The sequence below is a fragment of the Bubalus bubalis genome, chromosome 16 (assembly GCF_019923935.1).
Source record: "Bubalus bubalis isolate 160015118507 breed Murrah chromosome 16, NDDB_SH_1, whole genome shotgun sequence".
Classification (NCBI taxonomy): domain Eukaryota; kingdom Metazoa; phylum Chordata; class Mammalia; order Artiodactyla; family Bovidae; genus Bubalus; species Bubalus bubalis.
The window spans coordinates 67,283,653-67,308,860 of NC_059172.1; the positions used below are offsets into that span (position 1 = coordinate 67,283,653).

The 25,208-nt window shown below is 40.7% G+C and overlaps 1 protein-coding gene and 1 long non-coding RNA gene across 9 annotated transcripts in view; one reads left to right on the top strand and one right to left on the bottom strand.

Annotated features, from left to right (window-relative positions):
• The window catches only part of EXPH5 (exophilin 5), a 99,394-nt gene that overhangs the window by 59,557 nt on the left and 14,629 nt on the right, over positions 1–25,208 (top strand). For 2 of the 8 annotated variants that reach the window (XM_025266927.3, XM_006053345.4), the window contains exons 2-4: positions 5,690–5,850; positions 9,314–9,476; positions 19,179–19,224. In XM_025266927.3, coding sequence (XP_025122712.3) covers positions 5,690–5,850; positions 9,314–9,476; positions 19,179–19,224 — 370 coding nt within the window. Of the gene's footprint in view, positions 1–5,689; positions 5,851–9,313; positions 9,477–9,791; positions 10,504–11,928; positions 12,029–19,178; positions 19,225–25,208 lie in introns of those variants that run through there. The other 6 variants (XM_006053348.4, XM_025266931.3, XM_006053350.4 and 3 more) reach the window with 4 other exon arrangements.
• Positions 11,275–19,461, bottom strand: LOC123329827. The gene is made up of 3 exons (XR_006545419.1): positions 19,333–19,461; positions 12,683–12,803; positions 11,275–11,555 (listed from the first exon to the last, which is right to left on the bottom strand). It is a non-coding gene; the product is annotated as an uncharacterized LOC123329827 (long non-coding RNA).

Here is a 25,208-nt window from a genome sequence, read left to right on the forward strand (position 1 = left end):
TGCCTGCCCATGCAGAAGACACAGGTTCGACCCCTGACCCAGGAAGATCCCATGTGCCACAGAGCAAGTAAGCCCATGTGCTGCAACTGCTGAGCCCATATAGCCCCCACTCTCCACTACTAGAGAAAAAAGCCTGTCCAGCAACAATGACCCAGCACAGCCAAAAGTCAATCAATCAATCAATAAAATAAAACTAAAGTACAAATCTGATGTGTCATGCTCCTTCCCTGTCATTGATGCTTTATCACTGCTCCAGGACTAATGGTCAAACTGCTTAACCCAACCCTCAAGTTTGCATGATCTAGCAGCTACCTTTCTGCTCTCCCCTTTAGTTAGTCTCGTTTTCCACCTCCACATTCCAGCCAGGCCAGCCTTGTTTCAGTTCCTTGCTTCTTTCCTTGGGGGTATTTACTCTACAGCTACTACTCTTTAGCCTGGAAAGTTCTCTCCCAGAACCGTCCACCCACTACCTTTTTGCTTCATCCTTCAGGCTATATGTCATCTTCTTAAGGAAATCTTTACTTCCACCTCACATAACCAGATCCCCTTATTATATGCTCTCATAACACCTGCTTAATTTTTTATTGTTTGCCTCCACTCCTACCCCAGCAGATTGTAAATTCCATGATGGCAAGGACTTGACTTATTCATTGATCTTTGCCCAGAGTTCAGATTTGTTTTGAATGAAGAAATCATATTTACCACTGTTTGTTATCTTATGTTTGTATCATTATTTGACTCATATTTGCCTCTCCCATTAGACACTAAGCTCTCTAGGACAGTAGCTATATCTGCTCTGCTCACCATTGTATCTCTGTATCTTCTCTCTAGGAGGCTTTCCACAAGTGTATATTTAATACTTTATTACAACCATATGAGAAATGCAGAGAAAAAATATCACCTCAAAAGGGAAATACTGATTGCATTAGGATTGTGAAAATATGATGATTGATTTTTCTCTATCTACAAGAAAAATTATAATGGAAAATGATCATATAAATTAAAATTCACAATTAAACAAAAAGAAAAATATATTGTACTTATTGAATAAACATAGTTTTATAGAAGTTAAAAGTGGAGTTGATACCTGTAATTATTCTATTCTAAGAAATCAGGTGTTTATTTTTCTTTCTCTAGTGTGTCCAAATAGCTGCATTATTTTTCACATAGCTATAACTATAGATAAAATGTTAAAATGTTATACTTTTTTTTTCTGCTTCATGCTATGTCACATGCATTTTCACAGGACACTACGTTGCCTGAGTAATTTTTAGCAACTGCATGATGTTCAGTGAAATTAATGTACTTTGAAGAAGGGCTATTTCTTTAAGATCCATTTCCTGGAGTAAGACTCACAAGGAGTATTCACATAGAGGTACAGATTTCTGACTTCAGTGGCCAGATGTTAAAAAGAAACAGGCAGTGATGGATTTGAGTGCCAGTGTGGAATGAATGCTTGAGATGAAATTAAATGAAGTGTGACTATTTTAAAGAGAGTTAGTGTTATATGGAGGCTTTAGAAAAAATAACAAAGTTATATTTATTGAGCTCAGTTCAGTTCAGTCACTAAGACATGTCCAATTCTTTGTGACCCCATGGACAGCAGGACGCCAGGCTTCCCTGTCCTCCACCATCTCCTGGAGTTTGCTCAGATTCATGTCCACTGAGTCAGCAATGCAATCCAAAGTATTGGATCTTCAGCTTCAGTTCAGTTCAGTTCAGTTGCTCAGTCATGTCCTACTCTTTGCCACCCCATGAATTGCAGCACACCACGCCTCCCTGTCCATCACCAACTCCCGGAGTTCACTCAAACTCATGTCCATCGAGTTGGTGATGCCATCCAGCCATCTCATCCTCTGTCGTCCCCTTCTCCTCCTGCCCTCAATCCCTCCCAGCATCAGAGTCTTTTCCAATGAGTCAACTCTTCACATGAGGTGGCTACAGTATTGGAGTTTCAGCTTTAGCATCATTCCTTCCAAAGAACACCCAGGACTGACCTCCTTTAGAATGGACTGGTTGGATCTCCTTGCAGTCCAAGGGACTCTCAAGAGTCTTCTCCAACACCACAGTTCAAAAGCATCAATTCTTCGGCACTCAGCTTTCTTCACAGTCCAACTCGCACATCCATACATGACCACTGGAAAAACCATAGCCTTGACTAGACAGACCTTTGTTGGCAAAGTAATGTCTCTGCTTTTTAATATGCTATCTAGGTTGGTTATAACTTTTCTTCCAAGGAGTAAGCGTCTTTTAATTTCATGGCTGCAATCACCATCTCCAGTGATTTTGGAACCCGGAAAAATAAAGTCTGACACTGTTTCCACTGTTTCCCCATATATTTGCCATGAAGTGATGGGACCGGATGCCATGATCTTCGTTTTCTGAATGTTGAGCTTTAGGCCAACTTTTTCACTCTCCTCTTCCACTTTCATCAAGAGGCTTTTTAGTTCCTCTTCACTTTCTGCCATAAGGGTTGTGTCATCTGCATATCTGAGGTTATTGATATTTCTCCCAGCAATCTTGATTCCAGCTTGTGCTTCTTCCAGCCCAGTGTTTCTCATGATGTACTCTGCATATAAGTTAAATAAGCAGGGTGACAATATACAGCCTTGACCTACTCCTTTTCCTGTTTGGAACCAGTCTGTTGTTCCATGTCCGGTTCTAACTGTTGCTTCCTGACCTGCATACAGATTTCTCAAGAGGCAGGTCAGGTCGTCTAGTATTCCCATCTCTTTCAGAATTTTCCACAGTTTATTGTGATCCACACAATCAAAGGCTTTGGCATAGTCAATAAAGCAGAAATACATGTTCTTCTGAAACTCTCTTGCTTTTTCAATAATCCAGTGAATGTTGGCAATTTGGTCTCTGGTTCCTCTGCCTTTTCTAAAACCAGCCTGAACATCTGGAAGTTCATGGTTCATGTATTGCTGAAGCCTGGCTTGGAGAATTTTGAGCATTACTTTTACTAGCTTGTGAGATGAGTGCAATTGTGCAGTAGTTTAAGCATTCTTTGGCATTGCCCTTTGGGATTGGAATGAAAACTGACCTTTTCCAGTCCTGTGGCCACTGCTGAGTTTTCCAAATTTGTTGGCATACTGAGTGCAGCACTTTCACAGCATCATCTTTCAGGATTTGAAATAGCTCAACTGGAATTCCATCACCTCTACTAGCTTTGTTCGTAGTGATGCTTTCTAAGGCTCACTTGACTTCACATTCCAGGATGTCTGGCTCTAGGTGAGTGATCACACCACTGTGATTATCTTGGTCGTGAAGATCTTTTTTGTACAGTTCTTCTGTGTATTCTTGCCACCTCTTCTTAATATCTTCTGCTTCTGTTAGGTCCATACCATTTCTGTCCTTTATCAAGCCTATCTTTGCATGAAATGTTCCCTTGGTATCTCTAATTTTCTTGAAGAGTTCTCTAGTCTTTCCCATTCTGTTGTTTTCCTCTATTTGCATTGATTGCTGAGGAAGTCTTTCTTATCTCTCCTCAGTATTCTTTGGAACTCTGCATTCAGATGCTTATATCAGCTTCAGCATCAGTCATTCCAATGAATATTCAGGACTGATTTCCTTTAGGATTAACTGGTTTGATCTCTTTGCAGTCTCAAGAGTTTTCTCCAGCACCATATTTCAAAAGCATCAATTCTACAGTGCTCAACCTCCTTTATAGTCCAACTCTCACATCCATACATGAGTACTGGAAAAAACTATAGCTTTGACTATACAGACCTTTGTTGGAAAAGTGATGTCTGTGCTTTTTAATATGCTATCTAGGTTTGTCATAGCTTTCCTTCCAAGGAGCAAGCGTCTTTTAATTTCATGGCTGCGGTCACCATCTTCAGTGATTTTGGGGCCTAAGAAAATAAAGACTAGAAAGTTCCCAAGTCAAGTAGCTTGACTGTCCTCTGAAATGAGAAGGATGTGTTGAGAAGTAGGCAGGGGTGCTGCTGAATGTTGTGGTCTGATCACTTGGGAGGGCTTTGAGACACTAAAGGTCATGTATAAACATGGAATAATAAATTCCCTGGAAGTCCAGTGGTTAGGGCTCAGCACTTTCACTTCCCTGGATCCAGGGTTCAGTCCCTGGTTGGGAAACTAAGATCCTGCAAGTGGTGTGGCATGGCCAAAAAAAAAAAAAGTGAGACATTAATAAATAAGGTATGGATAAGTTGACAGCAGTCAGTACTGGTTAGAGCAGGTACTTATAGTATCTTAGTCTGTAAGAGTGACAGGAGTGACTACATGTTAGAGGGGTAGCAATGGCAAAATAGAAGGGACTAATGCAAAGTATGTGGACAGGATGTGATGATTGCTGCTTAATGCTTTTCAAAATGCAAGTCTGGGCAGGATGGCCTCTGACTTCCCTCTTGATTATTTTATAAGATGACAGTATCATAGCCCTAAGCAGGAACCTGACTTGCAACCATTACAGTTCATTGCCTTTAACCCCAAGTTAGCCATTCTGCAGCTGTCTTGCACACCACTTTCTTAGGAGTACAGAGTCTCTAACATTTGTGCTTCACAGAGGACCCTGAATAAAGGGCAACTGTGGAGTTATAAGAAATTCTTTCCAAAGCAGCAGAATTTCCCAAGCTTGGAGCCCAACAAGAAGCCTGGCTTTTTCTTCAGAAGTTTGTCAACCTGACCCTTTGATGAAATTTGTCATTAGGTTCTTCTGACTCCCTTTCCTGCTTTATTTACCTCTGTCCAGGGCAGTCTCCCTCTGGGATTAAACATCTCTCATTTCCAAACAGTTCTAGGGTCCTCCTCAAATGGAGAAAATGATCTGCTTTAAAAAAAAAAAAAAAAAAAAAAAGTCACAACTGATGATTTAACTAAGAACTTAGAGCAGCATTTTCATTTGAAAGAAGACTAAGTAGATAAGGCCAGGAGAGAAGGAAAAAGAAACAATAGGAGAATTTCAGTTCTGACATTCTGGAAGTATGGGTCAGACACATTTGTGCTTTGGATGACTTTTCCTATTAAGCTCAAATCACACTTTCCCTTACTACTGAGCATTAGCCATGCCCTCATCACAGGCTTTTGTGATTTTGTATTTAAAGAATTCCATTATCTAAGACCATTACATTTAGCAATTTCTTTTCTCCATGTAAGCTTTTCTTCTTGACCACTCGATGGGCAAATAAGGACCCAAATGACAACCCACTCTAGTAATCTTGCCTGGAAAATTCCAAGGATAGAGGAGCCTGGTGGGCTCTAGTCCATGGGACTGCAAAGAGTTGAACATGACTAAGCAACCAAGAACTGCTGCTGACATCTGTTATAGGACCTGTTGCATAAACATTGCTCAATGAACATCTGATTGTTAACAAATAAATGAATGAGTAAACAGAACTAGAGTATTCTAGTTTCTCCATGTCATTAAAATTATCTATCAATCAGTTGCATTATCAGGTCAGGTTTGCACAATGCTCAACCCACAATGTCCTCAGCAACTTGATTATTTCAACTATTAGGAAAAACTTTTAGATTGTCATGGTGTTTAGATGAGTACAGTCAAAATATATACATGGTAGGGTAGTGAAAAGGAAACTTGAACTAGAGCCAATTTTCCCCTGGACTTACAGGTTATGCAACTCCTCCACCAGGTAAAGTTTAACCCATCACATGAGTTTGCACTTCATCTGAAGAAATTTAAAGCATGTGTATTTTTGTTCTATTTCAGCAAACTCCAGAAGACAAAGAGGGATATCAGATGGCTTCAAGGAGTGACTGGTGAATGGTTTGAAGAAATTCAAAGGAAAAAGTTTTGTAATGAAACAGATGTTAGCCAAATGTTAAAACAACCGCTTACACATAGGCTGAGAAAGGGGATGGCAGAAAATGGTGAGACCTTATGGCTCTTCATTGTAGATAAAGGTTCAGTGGGATCTCTAATTTAACCAATCTGTGTTTAGGACTATTTTTAAATCATAAGGGACAAAAGTTCATAATAAAAAGAGTGAACTGAAAATGTACTGTTATGTCTTGGTGGGGGGCGGGTGTTTTTATAGTCATGCAAGACAGCACAGTGGTTAAGAACACAGGCATCAATATCAAAAAGGGCTGGATTCAAATACCCACTCTCTCTCTCTCCTCTCTATTCTATCAGAATTCATGTGACTCTCTGTAAGCCTCAATTTTCACATCTTTAAATGGGTATGATCATCATATGGTGGTTATTGAGAATTAAATAAAATAACATGTATAAAGTACTGAGTCCTAACATGGTAGCATTTAAATAAATGGAATGATGGTGCAGAAGGAGGGGGAGACAAAAGAGGCTAGGGGAGGAGAACAGAGAATGAAGAGAACAGGTGGTAAAGTTGCTTCCACCCTTCTGGTACTTTGGTAACTTAAACCCCATAAATGAGCTCAAACAAACGTCTTCCGTAGACATTCTAACTTTGTAACTACCAGCATGTCGACATGTCTAAAGTACTACAGTATGATGGACTTGATATATGTAGCTCTGGAGAAAAGGAAAGATATATCCATCTGAATGAGGAGTTCCAAAGAATAGCAAGCAGAGATAAGAAAGCCTTCCTAAGTTATCAATGAAAAGAAATAGAGGAAAACAATACAATGAGGAAGACTGGAGATCTCTTCAAAAAACTTAGAGATACCAAGGGAAGATTTAATGCAAAGATGGGCACAATAGGACGTCCCTGGTGGTCCAGTGGTTAAAAATCTTCCTGTCTGTGCAGGGGACGCAGGTTCTATCCCTGGTCCAGGAAGACTGTGTATGCAGCAGAGCATCTAAAGCCCATGCACCACAACTACTGAGCCCACGTGCTGCAGCTACTGAAGCCTGATCACCCAAGAGCCTGTGCTCCTCAAGAGAAGCCACAGCAGTGAGAAACTCGTGCACCACCACAAGAGAGAAGCCCCTGCTCACCACAACTAGAGAAGAGTCCAAGCACCAATGAAGACCCAGCACAGCCAGAAATAAATAAACACTTAAAAAAAAAAAGATGGTCACAATAAAGGACAGAAACAGTATGGACCTAACAGAAGCAGAAGATATTAAGAAGAGGTGGCAAGAATACACAGAAGAACTATACAATAAAAGATCTTCATGACCAGATAACCACGATCTTGTGATCACTCACTTAGAGCCAGACATCCTGGAATGCGAAGTCAAGTGGGCCTTAGGAAGCATCACTATGAACAAAGCTAGTGGAGGTGATGGAATTCCAGCTGAGCTATTTCAAATCCTGAAAGATGATGCTATTAAAATGCTGCACTCAATATGCCAGCAAATTTGGAAAACTCAACAGTGGCCACAGGGCTGGAAAAGGTCGGTTTACATTCCAATTCCAAAGAAAGGCAATGCCAAAGAATGTTCAAACTACCACACAATTGCACTCATTTCACACACTAGCAAAGTAATGCTGAAAATTCTCCAAACTAGGCTTCAACAGTATGTGAACCGAGAACTTCCAGATGTTCAAGCTGGAATTAGAAAAGGCAGAGGAACCAGAGATCAAATTGCCAACATCCGCTGGATCATTGAAAAAGCAAGAGAATTCCAGAAAAACATCTGCCTCATTGACTATGCTAAAGCCTTTTATTGTGTGGATCACAACCAACTGTGGAAAATTCTGAAACAGATGGGAATACCAGACCACCTGACCTGCCTCTTGAGAAATCTGTATGTAGGTCAAGAAGCAACAGTTAGAACCAGACATGGAATAACACAGTGGTTGCAAATTGGGAAAGGAGTACGTCAAGGCAGTATATTGTCACCCTGCTTATTTCACTTATATGCAAAGTACATCATGTGAAATGCTGGGCTGGATGAATCATAAGCTAGAATCAAGATTTCTAGGAGAAATATCAATAACCTCAGATATGCAGATGATACCACCTGTATGGCAGAAAGCAAGGAGCCTCTTGATGAAAGTGAAAGAGGAGAGTGGAAAAGCTGGCTTAAAACTCAACATTCAAAACACAAAGATCATGGCTTGTGGTCTCATCAGTTCATGGCAAATAGGTGGGGAAACAATGGAAACAGTGACAGACAGTACAGAAGGAGGGGGAGACAAAAGAGGCAGGGGGAGGAGATTAATTTTCTTGGGCTCCAAAATCACTGCAGATGGTGACTGCAGCCATGAAATTAAAAGATGCTTACTCCTTGGAAGAAAAGTTATGACCAACATAGATAGCATATTAAAAAGCAAAGACATTCCTTTGCTGACAAAGGTCCATCTAGTCAAAGCTATAGTTTTTCCTGTAGTTATGTATGGATGTGAGAGTTGGACCATAAAGAAAGCTGAGCACTGAAGAATTGATGTTTTTGAACTGTGGTGTTAGAGGAGACTCTTGAGAGTCCCTTGGACTGCAAGGAGATCCAACCAGTCCATCCTAAAGGAAATCAGTCCTGAATATTCATTGGAAGACTGATGCTGAAGCTGCAGGTCCAATAGTTTGGCCACCTGATGCAAAGAACTGACACGTTAGAAAACCCCCTGGTGCTGGGAAAGATTGAAGGCAGGAGGAGAAGGGGGCGACAGAGGATGAGATGGTTGGATGGCATCACTGACTTGATGGATGTGAGTCTGAGCAAGCTCCAGGAGTTGGTGATGGACAGGGAAACCTGGCGTGCTGCGGTCTGTGGGGTCTCAAAGAATTGGACACAACTGAGCGGCTGAACTGACTGAGCTGAGCTCTTGCCTTAAAATTTTTAATACTCATAAGTAATACTATATATTATCTGTACATATATTATACATATTTATGTTACATGCTTACCCACATATAAAGCATATATGTAGCAAATACATATACACAGAGATAGATTTTTGATGGGAATAAGAAATACTCTGAAGGGTCTAATATGCTTTTCCTTTACTTTCTTTGATATGAAAAGTTATGTAGTGTCTCACGATGGTTTTAAAGCACCAAAATAAAGATTTCTAAAGGACATGTTAGTTAAGAGTGGCATGAGAATTGAATGAGGTCCCTAACAAAGGTTTGATTTTGGTTTGCCATGGGGAAGATACATTGAGAAAGCCTTGAAGCTGGAATAGGGGGAGGGACGTTCTATAGAACTGCAGTCCACAATACATATCGAAAGACTCCCTACTTTTTGTGAGGTTTTTTTCCCCCAATGAGCAGAACCGTCCATGGCACAGGAGTGCCCCTAGTTCCTGCGGTTCATATAGGGATGAGCCACCCCCCCCCACCACCAGTTCATATAGGGATGCCTGCATTTCTAGACTGCGTGGACGGTGAAGAGAGATTAGTTCTCCAATATATTTACCTGAAAATATTTTAGTCATGCAAAATTTTTATAATTTTCATTTAGATCCTGTGGAATTACAAACATCAAGATCTAAAAATATATTCAGTCAAAGAAACCCAACATCCATTGCTTCTCGGCTGAGCTTCAGATCATCATTTGCTTCCTTGTTCTCATTCAGAAAATCCAGAAAGGAGACTTCAAAGCTTCAATCGCTGGGACAGACAGGGTGAGTAAACTCAGATCATGTGACAGCTCATTAGTTACCGGATCCCGGAGGCCAGCAGCCTGTTTTGTGTTGAGAATGTTTAATGTTTGTTCTTAGCATTTAATTCCAGATAGTAACAAAGGAAACGGGGCTGAGCTCTGTAAGGGACAAAGTCCTTACGAAACTTTGAAACTGGGCTTGTCTGAAATCCAACTTCTAACCAATGGCACAAGTCCCAGGAGGTGGACAAGGTGAATAATGGGTTAAATGTTGAGAAACAATTATTGACAGTTTTTCCATTGCGCCAAGAGCCTGGTCTATGCCCTGGTCATGAAGATACATTTAAATCAAAACTACTCCTTACTGGAGGAGTATGTGTGTCAGGAGAGTTGGGGTATAAAGAGTAAATGAATGTAAATCAGATGAACAAAGAGTAGAGAAAATCTGAATTTTGAAGCAGAGAAAAATATGTTACCATCATTACAAATATTCAGAGCAGCCATTCTTCTGTAGTTGCCTGGAACTTAAACTTCAAGTGAAGAAAGGGAAGCTTTGAGAGCAATGGAGGTATGGTTCCAGTTGATTCCCAGTGGAAAACTGTGTAAATCAGTTAGTCTTGACTCATTATGCTGTTGGATTGTTTTGTGAAAAAGAAGCAAGTCTTTGCTTACGTGCAACTGAGCTGACTGCTAAGTATTTTCAGCATGTCTTCCTGGTTGAAAAGCTTCCCACCCTCTTAAGGTGTTGGCTTGGCACGTGATATGTTCCTTGTGTGCTATTAAGTGTGCACTGCAGTGCTAAGTAAAAAGTGTTGGAGGTCACTCTTGCTGAAAAACAGTAGGCAGCAAGCAGCTGGCGAGGTATGTGATGAGTCTCTGAGACTCACTCAGCTCTGTCCTCCCCTCTTAGGGGAATGGAAGGTTTTTACTTCCAGCTTTCAGCTGAGGCTGTTTTTGTCCTTGACAAAATAATGAAGAGCTGAACAAAATGTAGATTTTTGTGATTGTTTTCTACGAGAGTTGCTTACAAGGAAATACTCTTCAAACCGGTGAGTTGCTTTTCTTTGTAAAAATATTTAAAACACTAGTAATTCTCTCATTTGACAATTTCAAATTGAGTATTTCCTTTATAAGAAATATTTCTTTTAAAGAGAAAAGAAATATTCTTAATATGAGGGGTGGCTGGGACTTATGATGTAATTTGTGTTTCAGGTAATTTTCTTTAAGGCAGAGTTTTATTGTAGCTTAACAATGTAACATTAGTAAACTAGGAAAAGTTGAGGTAACCGACAAGTTAATTTCAAGCTCATATTGTAAGTTGCTGCAAAAGTGGATCAAAGAAGGTAAAAAAACAGTCTTCATTCTGGGTATCATGGATTTTGGTTATAGATCAAATTTTTTTTTAATGAAACTCTTGCAAAATTCTGTTTAGCAACTGTTCTTCTTAAATACCAAAGTGACTTGTAGCTCTCTTTTAACCAGACAAATACAACATATAAAAATGAAACAAATTTTATCCTTTAAGCATATGTTTATGTTTCACAGTTTTCAGATTTGCCATCTTTAAATACATTTCATTTTCAAACTAATTGTGCTGGTTTAAAATGTAACAAATACACTGTTTTTTGCTCCTAGTAGGTTTCAGAAGATAAAGCATAGAAATATACCCTTTTTATTTTTACATATGAGCGTGACCTAAATATTTGGATCTAAATCCTGAATTTGAATGTGTGTATTGGGGGAAAGGTTGTTTTTAAGGGTGTGTAGGACTATGGTAGGACAGTAAATGGTCATACAGTCTGAGGGGCTCTTTATTATTAAGTGGAGCTTTTTTCGTTCAGCAGTTCTGATCTTTTTCAAAATACAGAAGCAAGTTTCAGAATCAGACAGGAGCGGCTCCTTGCCCATAAGCACAGTGGGAGGAACTGACAAAGGCCCCGGGGGAAGCAGAGTCATCCTGCTCTGGGAAGCAGTCAGGTTTCTACTTGCTGAAGCCATCAAAACTCGACATTGTCACACTCGGTCCTCTGGAGAACAAGTTAGCCAAGCAGTTTTGGATGATCTTCTGCAAATCACAGAAAGAAGGCCAACCCCCAGAAAGCTGTGGGAACATAGTAACTTCATTAATTAACAAAAAGGCAAAAACTGTTGCCATTTCTGATTCAAATATGACTACTGAAGTTTCTCCTCCCAAATTTATGTACTACCTAATTATCCCATTATTATTTTAATCCTATTTGTAAATAATTGAACTGTACTCTCTGTGACTCTACCACAACCCCAGGAACAAAGAAATAATTTCCACTAGTGCTTTAATCATTTATTGCTAGCCAGCAAATTCAAGAAAAGTATACATATACAATTGTAGCTTGGTATCTGTGGGGGATTGGTTCTGGGACCTCTTGCAGATACCAAACCCCACAGATGCTCGAGTATCTTATTAAAAATGTACAGATAGCACTCTCTATCCACAGATTCGGCCAACGGGGGCTCCATCCATGGCTAGTTGAGTCTGCAGAACCCACGGATACTGAGGGCTGACAGGATTGCATATCTTTCTCTTAACGTTTACCTGTAAGTTATGTTTTCTCGCGTCTTATTTGGGGGCGTTTATTATCTGAGACATATGGTACTCAGCCCCCACCACAGAATTTCAGTAACTCCGTTGCCTCACAAATGCCTTCCACGTAGTTCAGCAAGTACCTAACAGTGTATGCCATGAACTTATAAATGCAGCTTCCCTGGCGGCCCAATAGTATCTCCAGTTATTTTTTCTTGTTCCAGATCCCCCATTATCCCACCGATTACTCCCCTCTGTGAATAGGTGGTGTGCCACCCTCTGTCCTATAAGCCAACACACTCCACCATGAAGTCATCCTGCAAGGGGGCCCCTTATCTTTGTGCCTACAATTCTCGAAGCTGTGAAGCCACGTGTCCCCAGTTCATTATGGTGATTTTAGGGCGGTGCATTGTTTTCCCCTCTACTCTTCCCTTTGTTGTAGTCCCAAGGACTAGAGCAAAGAGGAAGTACAAGAGAAATAGCTCATAAGGCTCATGAGTAACATGTGCAATCAAATTCAAGTTGACCTCTTTCCTTTGAGGACCTGCACAGTGTGTAGCATACAGTAAGTACTGAGCACAATGCTGTGATTAGAGAGCAACAGCTGCTCTCCTGGAGTGAGGGTGTGCATGCTGACTACCCTGTCCCTTTAGGATGGTTTTTTTTACCTGAGGATGCAAAGTGTTTCGGTGGATCCATCCAGGCCCCCTAGCTGCTCTTCAGACATGCCCAAATTTGTCTGATCTATCACAGGATGTACACAGCAGTCCAGCAGTCTAGCTGCAACCTCTGTTTACATAAGCAAAAAGTTCAAATGCAATTTTGGAAAGTTTAAAGAGCAGGTAACTTTTTCTCCCTGAATTCTGTTTTCTGTCTCTCTCTTTTCCTCCTTCTCTCTTTCCAAATGTCCTACTATACCATCTTCCTTCTTCCTGCCAAGTACCTAGGTTTGAGTTGGAGGACACAGGAATGTAAGACACCTAGATCAAAGGAGAAATCAGAGTAAGGAAAACCCTTCTTTGGAAATGCTCCTCCAGTGATCCCAGGTGTGGCACCGATTGTGGTGACAGGAGGGAGAAGCAAGACAAAGGGAGTGGTTCCCAGTTGATCTGGTTGATCATTATTAGAATTTCACCAGCACTTAAAACTAATGACAGATTACCAGGCCCCAGCCTTATGATTCTGACTCAGGTCTGAAGTGGGGCCCTTGATTTTTATTTCTCTAGGATATTTGGATGTTTATCCAGGTTTGAAAGCTACAACAGCAGAGCTTCCTACCCCCCACTATGGTAAGGGCCGTCAGAATTCCTGGCATGTGATAGTTTCTCTTATTTATCAAAGTCCTACTCTGTTGATTAGATACTGCATTTAGATCTGGAGATAAAATCCTGAAAACAAGGCAAAGTCCTCAGCTGGAGGGCTTTAAAATCTAGCGGGGAACACCAGATGACTGCGTACAGTTGGGCAGAACTCTAGGAAGTGACAATCACATCACAATCATCATGGATTCATATATTCATTATGGTGATTTTCAGGCAAATGACAGTAAGGATCTTGAGGAAGAGATGCCTTCTGGCCTAGCTGCAACCTGAGTGACATCAGTGAATACACTGATGATTATGGTGTAATATGGTGAGTGTGGTGGATGCATGGTATTTATGCCATGAGATTATTATAGGAGAAGCACTTAACTCAGACTGGAGAATCAGAAGCATTCCTGCAAGAAGAGAGCCAGAGTCTGAAGGACATATAGGACTGAGCTAGGCAATTTAGAATTGGGAAGTTGTGCCAGGCAGAAAGAAATGACACAACAAAGATTCAGAAACTAGAAAAAAGCAAGAATCCATCTAGGTCATTGAGGTTCAGTGACCCAGTATAAAGTGAGACTGATAAGAGGTGGGGTGGGAGTATTTGGCAGAGGCCAGAACGTGGAAACCTTATACATGCTAAGGAGCTTGGTCTTGATCCTGTAGACAGCAGGGAGACATTCATCCCTTTCTAAGAATACCATTCTTTTCCTTATTACATATACTGTATATGTATATGTGTGTGTGTGTGTGTGTGTGTGTATTTTATACATGCAATAGATAAAATCACCCATCTCACCCACTGACCTGAACAAGCACTAATATTTTGGTGTATTTCATGCATATGTGCATGTGCATATTGTATTTATGTTTTTCATTAAACAGAAAAGTGACATAATGAGATACTCACTTTAGCTCAGTGGTTTGCAATCAGGGGCAGTTTTACACCCCAAAAGGCATTTGACAGTGTCTGAAGACATTTCTGGTTTCTACAGCTGAAGGGTGGGTGCTATTGGCATCTAGTGGGTAGGGGTCAGAGATGTTGCTAAACATCGTATAATGCATGTGATAAACCACCGCACTGAAGAAATGCCAGTAGTACCAAGGCTGAGAAACTGCTCTGTCTATAGCTGGCAATGTGACAATATACATGAGAGATCTTTAAGGTATGGCTTAGTAGGACTTATGAGCAAATGCGTCTGAGATAGCTTTCTATCTCTTGAAATCACCCAAATCCAGAGGACTTTAACCAGCGTGGTTTTTGTGACGGCACTGTTGTTTTAGTCAGTCTCCAAGTGGAAGCCCTTCGCACCAGAAACATACACTAACTGGAATATGTTAGTATTATAACATACATTTACAGCAGGCCTGGAAGTGACTGTGGAGACTCTGGGCCTCCAAGCCTCCTGAGTCCTACACCCTGCCTGCTACCTCGATCCAGAGTGGCTCCCACGGCCTTGCACACTGTCAGGGAGCGTGCATCCTTGCACTCACAGCACACCCTCAATCTCAGTGACACTCTTTCCCAGTTGTGCCACCCGCCATCCTTAGGAATTCCCCTTCACTCCAAGTCAGGCTAGGGACCTGATCAGCTGATGAGAATGTTAAGCTGCTCAGGGACACCAAGAGGCTGGCCTCTCCGCAGGACTTCGGGAAGAATCTTCACAGTCAGGCACGTTCTCTTGGCTGCAGGCAAATGAATTACTTGTCAATTCCCAGCTTCCTTGCTGTCTTACATCTCCAGGCTTGTGCTCCTGGTGTTCTTAGGCTCTCATACCTGTTCAGCCAGCACCTTCTCTCCCTGTTACTTTCCCAGTTCATCCTGGCAAGTGCTCACCAGCCCCTCTGCCTTTTCATTTTACTTAAGCCCCTGTATTGTCCTTAGAACATTGTGGCTTGCCTTTTGGCTCTTTATGTACCTAATCTTTCCTGTCACAAAGCCTCTTAGAACAGTCTCTATATCAGTCATATTTATTTCCTTCAAACCACTCAAAATAGTACTTAGCATGTAGAAGGCATGCAGGCTCAATAAAGACGTATGAAAAGAAAGAATACAAATAAAAGCAATATTTTAACTTCTAAATATTATTAGTATAGAGCTGGTATTTCAGAAAAATATGAAAAAAATCCATATTAATTTTAATTTCTGTTTAAATTTTGAGCTAAACTATAAAATATATGCTGTTGTTGTTTGTTGTTGTTCAGTTGCTAAGTAGCGTCCAACTCTTTGCAACCCCATGAATTGCAGCATGAACTCCCCATGAGCACCAGGATTCCGTGTCCTTCACTATCTCCCTAAGTTTGCTCAAACTCATATCCGTTGAGTCAGTGATGCCATCCAACCATCTCATCCTCTGCCACCCCCTTCTACTTTTGCTTTCAATCTTTCCCAGCATCGGGGTCTTTCCCATTGTCAGCTCTTCACATCAGGTGGCCAAAGTATTGGAACTTCTGCTTCAGAATCAGTACTTCCAATGAAGACTCAGTTGATTTCCTTTAGGATCGACAGGTTTGATCTCCTTCCTGTCCAAGGGACTCTCAAGAGTCTTCTCTAGCATAATTCAAAAGCATCAATTCTTCCCTGCTCAGCCTTCTTTATGGGCCAACTCTAACCTCCTTGCATAACTACTGGAAAAACCATAGCTTTGACTATACGGACCTTTGTTGGCAAAGTGATATCTCTGCTTTTTAATACATTGTCTCAGTTTGTCATAGCTTTTCTTCTGAGGAGCAAGCATCTTTTAATTTCATGTTTAATACATGTTGTTATATTTTAAATGTAAAATTATTTTGCCTCCTAGGTTTTATGCTCAGCTTTCAAGAGCCACGAAGCAGTTAGGGCTTTGAATGAAGGAAAACTGCATCTTGACAATTTTAACTGATCTGACCTAGTCTGAGTTTATTTAATTCTTGATTCCCTCTTCTGTGCTCTTAATGAAGGAGAGAACTTGACTTCATACAAGAGCTCTGAGTCATACGAGAGTTCAGTTCAGTTCAGTCGCTCAGTTGTGTCCAACTCTTTGCAACCCTGTGAACTGCAACATGCCAGGCCTCCCTGTCCATCACCAACTCCCGCAGTTCACCCAAACCCATATCCATTGAGTTGGTGATGCCATCCAACCGTCTCATCCTCTGTCGTCCCCTTTTCCTCCTGCCCTCAATCTTTCCCAGCATCAGGGTCTTTTCAAATGAGTCAGCTCTTTGCATCAGGTGGCCAAAGTATTGGAGTTTCAGCTTCAGCATCAGTCCTTCCAGTGAACACCCAGGACTGATCTCCTTTAGGATGGACTGGTGGGATCTCTTGCAGTCCAGGGGACTCTCAAGAGTCTTCTCCAACACCACAGTTCAAAAGCATCAATTCTTCGGCACTCAGTTTTCTTTATAGTCCAATTCTCACATCACATCCATACACGACCACCAGAAAAACCATAGCCTTGACTAGACGGACCTTTGTGGACAAAGTAATGTCTCTGCTTTTTAATATGCTGTCTAGGTTGGTCATAACTTTCCTTCCAAGGAGTAAGTGTCTTTTAATTTCATGGCTGAAATCACTATCTCCAGTGATTTTGGAGCCCAGAAAAATAAAGTCAGCCACTGTTTCTACTGTTTCCCCATCTATTTGCCATGAATGATGGGACTGGATGCCATGATCTTAGTTTTCTGAATGTTGAGCTTTAAGCCAACTTTTTCACTCTCCTCTCTCACTTTCATCAAGAGACTCTTTAGTTCTTCTTCACTTTCTGCCATAAGGGTGGTGTCATCTGCATATCTGAGGTTATTGATATTTCTCCTGGCAATCTTGATTCCAGCTTGTGCTTCCTCCAGCTCAGTATTTCTCATGATGTACTCTGCACATAAGTTAAATAAGCAGGGTGACAATATACAGCCTTGACGTACTCCTTTACCTATTTGGAACCAGTCTGTTGTTCCATGTCCAGTTCTAACTATTGCTTCCTGACCTGCATACAGGTTTCTCAAGAGGCAGGTCAGGTGGTCTGGTATTCCCATCTCTTTCAGAATTGTCCACAGTTTATTGTGATCCACACAGTCAAAGGCTTTGGCATAGTCAATAAAGCAGAAATACATGTTCTTCTGAAACTCTCTTGCTTTTTCGATAATCCAGTGAATGTTGGCAATTTGATCTCTGGTTCCTCTGCCTTTTCTAAAACCAGCTTGAACATCTGGAAGTTCATGGTTCATGTATTGCTGAAGCCTGGCTTAGAGAATTTTGAGCATTACTTTCCTAGTTTCTATTAACTCTTACTCTGCAATTCAGGCTGCACACCCTTACTTAGGATTATAGATTTAAAAAATCAAAATTCATCTCAATTTTGGACCTAGGTCTTAAAATTTTTTCACCTTCTACTGAATTTTGGAGAAGCCATATAAATAGTAAAAGCGTAATTTTTCTTGTGAAGAGGAACTAAAAAGCCTCGATGAAAGTGAAAGAGGAGAGTGAGAAAGTTGACTTAAAGCTCAACATTCAGAAAATGAAGATCATGGCATCCGGTCCCATCACTTCATGGCAAATAGATGGGGAAACAGTGAAAACAGTGTCAGACTTTATTTTTCTGGGCTCCAAAATCACTACAGATGGTGACTGCCGCCATGAAATTAAAAGACGCTTACTCCTTGGAAGGAAAATTATGACCAACCTAGATGGCATATTCAAAAGCAGAGACATTACTTTGCCAACAGAGGTCTGTCTAGTCAAAGCTATGGTTTTTCCAGTGGTCATGTATGTTAGAGTTGGACTGTGAAGAAGGCTGAGCGCCGAAGAATTGATGCTTTTGAACTGTGGTGTTGGAGAAGACTCTTGAGAGTCCCTGGGACAGCGAGGAGATCCAACCAGTCCATTCTGAAGGAGATCAGCCCTGGGATTTCTTTGGAAGGAATGATGCTGAAGTTGAAACTCCAGTACTTTGGCCACCTCATGCGAAGAGTTGACTCATTGGAAAAGCCTCTGATGCTGGGAGGGATTGGGAGCAGGAGGAGAAGGGGACAACAGAGGCTGAGATGGCTGGATGGCATCACTGACTCGATGGACGTGAGTCTGAGTGAACTCTGGGAGTTGGTGATGGACAGGGAGGCCTGGCGTGCTGCGATTCATGGGGTCGCAAAGAGTTGGACACGACTGAGCGACTGAACTGAACTGAACTGAACTGAAGATGCTCTAATAATAAATAAGACATACTTATAAAAATAAGCATCCTGAAGTCATCTTTGTAAGGTTTGCCTTTTGAAAATATCCCCTTATTAATTGTTGTCTGGTTCTGACTTAGTATCTCTTTAAAATAAAAATATACAGAAGCAGAAAATCTGTTTCCCATTTGCAAGAATAGTCTATGTGCCATACTGATCAAGGAGAGTTCTAGATTCAGTTAGCCTGTGGCCAGCTCTGAGTTCAGCCACTATGTACCTTGTACAGTGTCTTCTAACGTCTCTGCACCTGCACCACCCGATCTGTAAAATGAGAGCTGTCAGAGTATCCACTTGACAAGAGTGATGTATTTAAACGAGGTAACTTGTCTCTACAGCATACAAATACTGCCCGGCACACAGTACTCAAAAATGTAACTATTTCTGTTACTAAGTCTTCATTCTATGTTCAAGTAAAAAGCCACTATTATGTATTTTTTTCTTGGCTACCTGAGTGACAAAGATGTAAAACACTGATCCTAAGCAAGCACAAGAAAATATTTCTGAGAGATTTTTCAGCAGTGCACTGTGAAAGATCTCCCTACTGAGCATCAGAAATATATCTTCTCAAGATATGGAGATATAATAGAAAATGTGCTATTGATTTTCCAAAAGTTAGGTATTTCTTCAAAGAAGTTATTTCAAATTCTTTCCACAGATGCGATGGCCACACACCTTCTGTGTCTGTGAGGGGAACCACTTTGGTAAGTAACCAAAGAACTAAAGGTTATGCTGAATAATTCAGAATTAATGTAATTCCTGGTTGATTACATATTTATACAGAATTCTCCTTGGTACAGTCTTAAATTTACCTTAGAAGCTTAGATTTCTCCTGCAGAGCTCCAAGTTTCCCAATTGTGATTGGTTTCCAGTTGGCTGTGGTACTGAAATGCTCAAACAGCAGCCTCTGCCTGAGACCTCACCACTGTCTCTGCTGTTTTACCACCTGTCAGCCCTAAAATGTTGGGCGGAGGAAGAGTTTATTTGAAAGTAGCAGAGGAATCGCAATTTGAGACATTCAGACTGTAGCAAGCTGTAGGCAAGTCTGCTGAAGGTTTATTGTTGTTGTTCAGTTGCTCGATCGTGTCCGAGTGACTCTACAACCCCATGGACTGCAGCATGCCAGGCTTCCCTGTCCTTCACCATCTCCCAGGGTTTGCTCAAATTCAATGTCCATTGAGTCAGTGATACCATCCAATCACCTCATCTTCTGTTGTCTCCTTCTCCTCCAGGGGGCAGGCTGTATTTGGGCAGGGAATGTAAAAAGAGGAGAGTTCAGTTTGATTCTGTCAAAATCAAAAGCATATGGAGACCAGCTTTGAAAATTTCCAAATAAACTTGTAAACCAAGGTGGGTCTGCATAAGACCTCTTCTGGGTAAGATCATCATTTGTAGTCAAAAAGGAAGCCACTGATAGGTGAAAAGCATCTGGACCGAACAAGTTCACATGAGGGCACTGACCAAACAGGATCTCCACAATTTCTCTGAGTTCACATGTTTATAAGATTGAGAAGCTTTGTTTTCTGTTTCTTACTTTTTTTGCCCTCTTGCATTTTGATCTACACACACTAGTGTCTTTCTGTGCAACTCATATATGGTTTGGAGATGAAAGAAAGAGTTTTGAAGGCACCTAAGAGTGCAGGAGGAAGGTAGAGGCATTTTTCAATAGATTTTGCCCGTAGTACTAACACTTAAACCTTTCTCTCTCATCTTTTTTCAAAAAGCATGGGATAGAATTCTGGTGAGGAGTGCATATATCTCACTTTTGTTTGTCAAGTAAAGAATCTCCTGCAGAGCTCCAAGTTTCCCAATTGTGATTGGTTTCACAAACAAAAGTGAGCCTCCTTTCTTCTTCAAGAGTAATGCTACTTCTTTCTCAGTAACATTGAACCCTATCTCTCTCTTTTATATGCTTGAGCCCCAGTCATGACACCAGGACCAACTGCTACACTCTCATGGAGAGCTTGTTATCATCCAGGCACTTAACATAGATCATTTCATTTAATACCCAGAGGTAATATATGAAGTAGGTATTATTATTATGCCCACCTAAAGATGAAAAAACTGAGGTTCAGAGAATTTAAAGATCATGCTCAAAGTCACACTGATACTTGGTAGAGTCAGGATTAGAAAACCCAGGTCTCTGTAACTCTATCACAAGAAGTCAAAAATGCCTATAGCTTAATCAGTCCCAAAACCCTGTGTGCTTATGAACCCCTGTTGCTCCCTACCTGCAGGCTTGCCTGTAACCGAGAAATGGACTGAACTGGCATGCATACAGCTTTGTTCTCTAAAAGAACAGAACCCTATGCCAGGATGGCTTCCCTGGTGGCTTAGATGGTAAAGAACCTTTCTGCAATGCAAGAGACCTGGGTTTGATCCCTGGGTTGGGAAGAGCCCCTGGAGAAGGGAATGGCTACCCACACTAGTATTCTTGCCTGGAGAATTTCATGAACAGAGGAGCCTGGTGGGCTACAGTCCACAGGATCGCAAAGGGTTGGGCATGATTGAGCACCTAACACTACTCCAGGATACTTCTGTACTCTTGACTTTTCCTCAGAGAAGTGCTCAGAGCTAACCATCCTTTCCCATTTAAGAGAGGTGGTGTCTGAAACAGGTGAGGAGCATAAAAAGAAATGCAAACACCTAGAAGTTATAAAACAGGAGAGCTAATCTGGAGTTCTTGGGATTTCAAAGTCCAGTCTGAGGATTAGTAAGATACCCTCTTCTTTGACGCTCATAATTGCTGTTTGCCTTTAACAATTTCACTTCTCAGAACACGTCAATCTAAAAAGATAAGAACTGGGAATATAAGTGAAAGTCAAGCCAATGATGTAGCTTCCAGTTAATAACTATTTAAAAAATAAGGGATAAAAAATAATGAAACTTGAAGACAAGTATAACATGTAGATCTCCATTATTTATCCATAAAAGTCCTATCCCCTTAAACGGCAAAGAGCTGGTAGTTGGCCAGTGATGCCACAGGGATTCTTGCCAAGACTTAAGATAATGAACTTCCTCTCATTTGGTTGGCAGCCTAGCAGGTATGGTACAAAGGGGATTCCAATATTTTATAGGAGGCTGTACTACATTTTTGGATGATCCTCTGTTCAAAGAGAAGGAAGCTGCTATTTAAACATTTATATCAGCTTAAAAGAAGCCAAGGGTTTCAGAAAAACAGAATTTTTAGTGCTAGAGTATGAAAGAATTTCAATCTAAAATGGAACCAGGAGATATAAAATGGAAAATCTTATGCATGCCCCCATAAATGCCTGATATACGGAAAACTGATAATAATATTAGAATTTTCTTAAATGATAGACAGTTGGTCAGGGATTGCCTCATATCAGCCATGGGAAGTTTTGCTTATGGTTTCCAGGGGCATGAACAAGAAATGATCTGGATCAGGTTGGCCTTACAAAATAAGCTGAATTGAGTTTTGTTTGTATGACTGGATTGGTTTTGTCTGCTTAGGAAATTTTTAAAGCTGGTCTTCATTTGTTTTTTGTTTAAATAGATTCTCACTGGACTCTCCCCTCATTCTAACTGAACTCATTCCCTGTTCAGATACAGCCTTCCCCAAATCCTCAGCACACTTGCTTGTGCTTACTATGGTTTGCATGTCCCAAATTGCAATTCTTCTATTGCCAAATAATGGAGAAGGCAATGGCACCCCACTCCAGTACTCTTGCCTGGAAAATCCCATGGACGGAGGAGCCTGGTGGGCTGCAGTCCATGAGGTCGCTAAGAGTTGGACATGACTGAGTGACTTCACTTTCACTTTTCACTTTCATTCATCGGAGAAGGAAATGGCAACCCACTCCAGTGTTCTTGCCTGGAGAATCCCAGGGACGGGGGAGCCTGGTGGGCTGCCGTCTATGGGGTCGCACAGAGTCAGACACGACTGAAGTTCTTAGCATTAGCATTAGCATTGCCAAATAAACTCATCTCTTAATCTGCCTCAGCTTATGCCTTGATTTAGGATGAGAAACTTAGAAATCTTCTATCTCAGAGTTCTCTCCACCTCAGCACTACTGACATTTCGGGTTGAATAATTCTTTGTTGTGGGGGCTCTCGTATGTATTACAGGATGTTTAGTGGTAATCCCTGACCTCTACCTACTAGATGCCAGTAGTTCACCTCCACTCAACTGTGACAATAAAAAATACCTCCAGAATTTTCCAAATGTTCCTTGAGGAGCAAATTGCCCCCAGTTGAGAACCATCTCCTTAAAGGTGAGGAATCCAAAATCCAAGCGGTCACCATCTCTGAGCACAGACAAACCGCATGGCTCTGGCCACTTACCCACTCCTCATTTCTGTGCACATTCTGGTGGTGATATGCCCACTCTGTACCCCTAGAAACATACCTCCAGTATGGTACTATCCACACTAGCCTGGTATGAGCTCCCTGAGGCTGGGACCATGCCTGCTCACCTGTGTATCCCCACTTCTGGCACAATGTGAGTACTCCAAAACCAAAAGAAGAAATGAATGGATGGTTTTTAAGCCACAAGGTGCAATGCTGGATTTGACCTTCCAGGAAAGCAGATGCAGAGTAAATTCAAGAACACCTTGAAAAATTAATTTGTTGACTTTACCAAGGCATTTGGTAACATCCATGACCTTAAGCTTCAGTTTTGACAGCTGTTGTACAGGTTTGGCTGCACTAAAAGTAGTCAGATAATCTGAGGTTACTCTGTGACAGAGATTTGTTTGTCTCATGTCAGCACTGCAAATGTTAGTAGAGTGAATTGAGGTTGGAAAAACAGCCTTATTTTGCTCAGCATGTTCTATGTACCATGTTTAAGATTGTTAATAAACCCTAAAGCCAGCATTTTGAGTCTCTGGTCTCTAATCGTTTAGGATACTTCTCTAACTCATTAGGCTAAGAGCACCAGCCAAAGTCCACCAGAAAATCCTCTTTAACCACAGAAGACTAGTAATGGCTAATGATAAGGAATTATTAATATTAAGTGCTAAGTACCATTCTGGGCTTCCCAGGTGGCTCAATTGTAAAAAATTTGCCTGCCAGTGCAGGAGCTAAGGGAGACACAGATTTGGTCCCTGGGTTGGGATGATCCCCTGGAAAAGGAAATGGTAACCCACTCCAATAGTCTTGCCTGGAAAATTGCATGGACAAAGCCTGGCGGGCTGCAGTCCATGGGGTCACAAGAGTCAGACATGACTGAATATGCACACACTCACTGTTCTAAAGTGTTTTACAAGTATTAATTCATTTAATTCTCACAGCAACATTATTACATGAGGGGTATTGTTGCTGTATTCTCTTTTTTTCTCATTATTCCAAGAAAGAAAACAAGGCACAGGACAGAAAGGTCAAGCAACTTGTGCAAAATTGTACAGCTTTTGAGGTTACTCTATGACAGAGATTTGTTTGTCTCATGTCAGGATTTGGACTTGTGTAAAATTCATATGCTTAACCATTATGCTTTCCTACCTCAGACATGCTGTACTGAGTCATAATATTTTAAATACTCAGTGTCTCAATTTCTGTAATAATCCTCACTAAAAATCTTATATATATAATTTTCTACCTTGGTATAGAGAAAAAATCAATCCATAACTGTGTATAGACAGCATGGAATGTTGAAAGCAAGGTTCCTGTCTACAAAGAGTTTACCACCTAACTGAAGATATCTACATTCATAAAGTAACAATATAAAGCAATGTAGTAGAGAAAACAGAATTAGAAATCAGACCATATGAGTGTCAGTAGTCAGCATCACCTTTTGTTTTTCCTGCGGCCTGAGTAAGGTTCTTAACTGAGACTGAGTTTCTTCAATCTGCAAAGTGGGAATGATAATCCCTACCTTTTTCACAAGTCTGTTCTAAAGATCAAATAAGAGAAAATATTTTTTAAAAAATTGAAAACTGAAAAAATGAGTAATTTTGTTCAAATAAAAGATAATACAAAATGTATTGGAGGAATTCAAAAGTAGGAAATATTATTGTGGGAAGCATAGTTTTTGAATTCACTAAATATGAATCAATCTCTTATATGCTGATGCTATGTTAAGTGCTCAGGATACAAAGGAGAATAGTATGCTTTCTTAGTTATTTTAGAAAGTGGACCACTTCCAGGGTCATTATTTATATGTCTGTGAATCCCTGGTTTCCTAGATCAGAGTAGAAATTTAAAAGTGTGATTCAGGGAGGAAGGGTAGAAATCTAGTGATAAAGTAAAAGTAGAAAGAATGTAACCAACTTTGATATGAAATAATATGCATAATATCAGAGGTACATTAAAAATACTATGGTAATTAATTCTTCCAGTGAGAACTGGAGAAAAACTCACAGAGAGGGTGATATAGGAACTAGACTCTGAAGGATATTTTCAGGAAAAGAGAAGAGAGAGCAAGGATCAGGAGCAGAGAAATGGAGTCCTCAAAAGTGTACTTTTATTTTTTTTTAAAGAACAATAAAATCAAGAGAAACTGAAAAGAAAAGTGCTTGACATTTTGTAGAACTGTGTGTAGAGAGTTTGGAACATGGGGGTTAAAGATAATTGGGGAGAAAAGCTTAAATCAAAATTTGGAAAAGGATTTTGACACTGTTTTGCTACTCATAGGTGTTTTGCTACTCACAGGCCTCATCCTCTAGGCCAGGTATGGGAAATAGGCTTCATCTTTTATGATAACTCTATGGCATGAAACACTCTTTGGAGG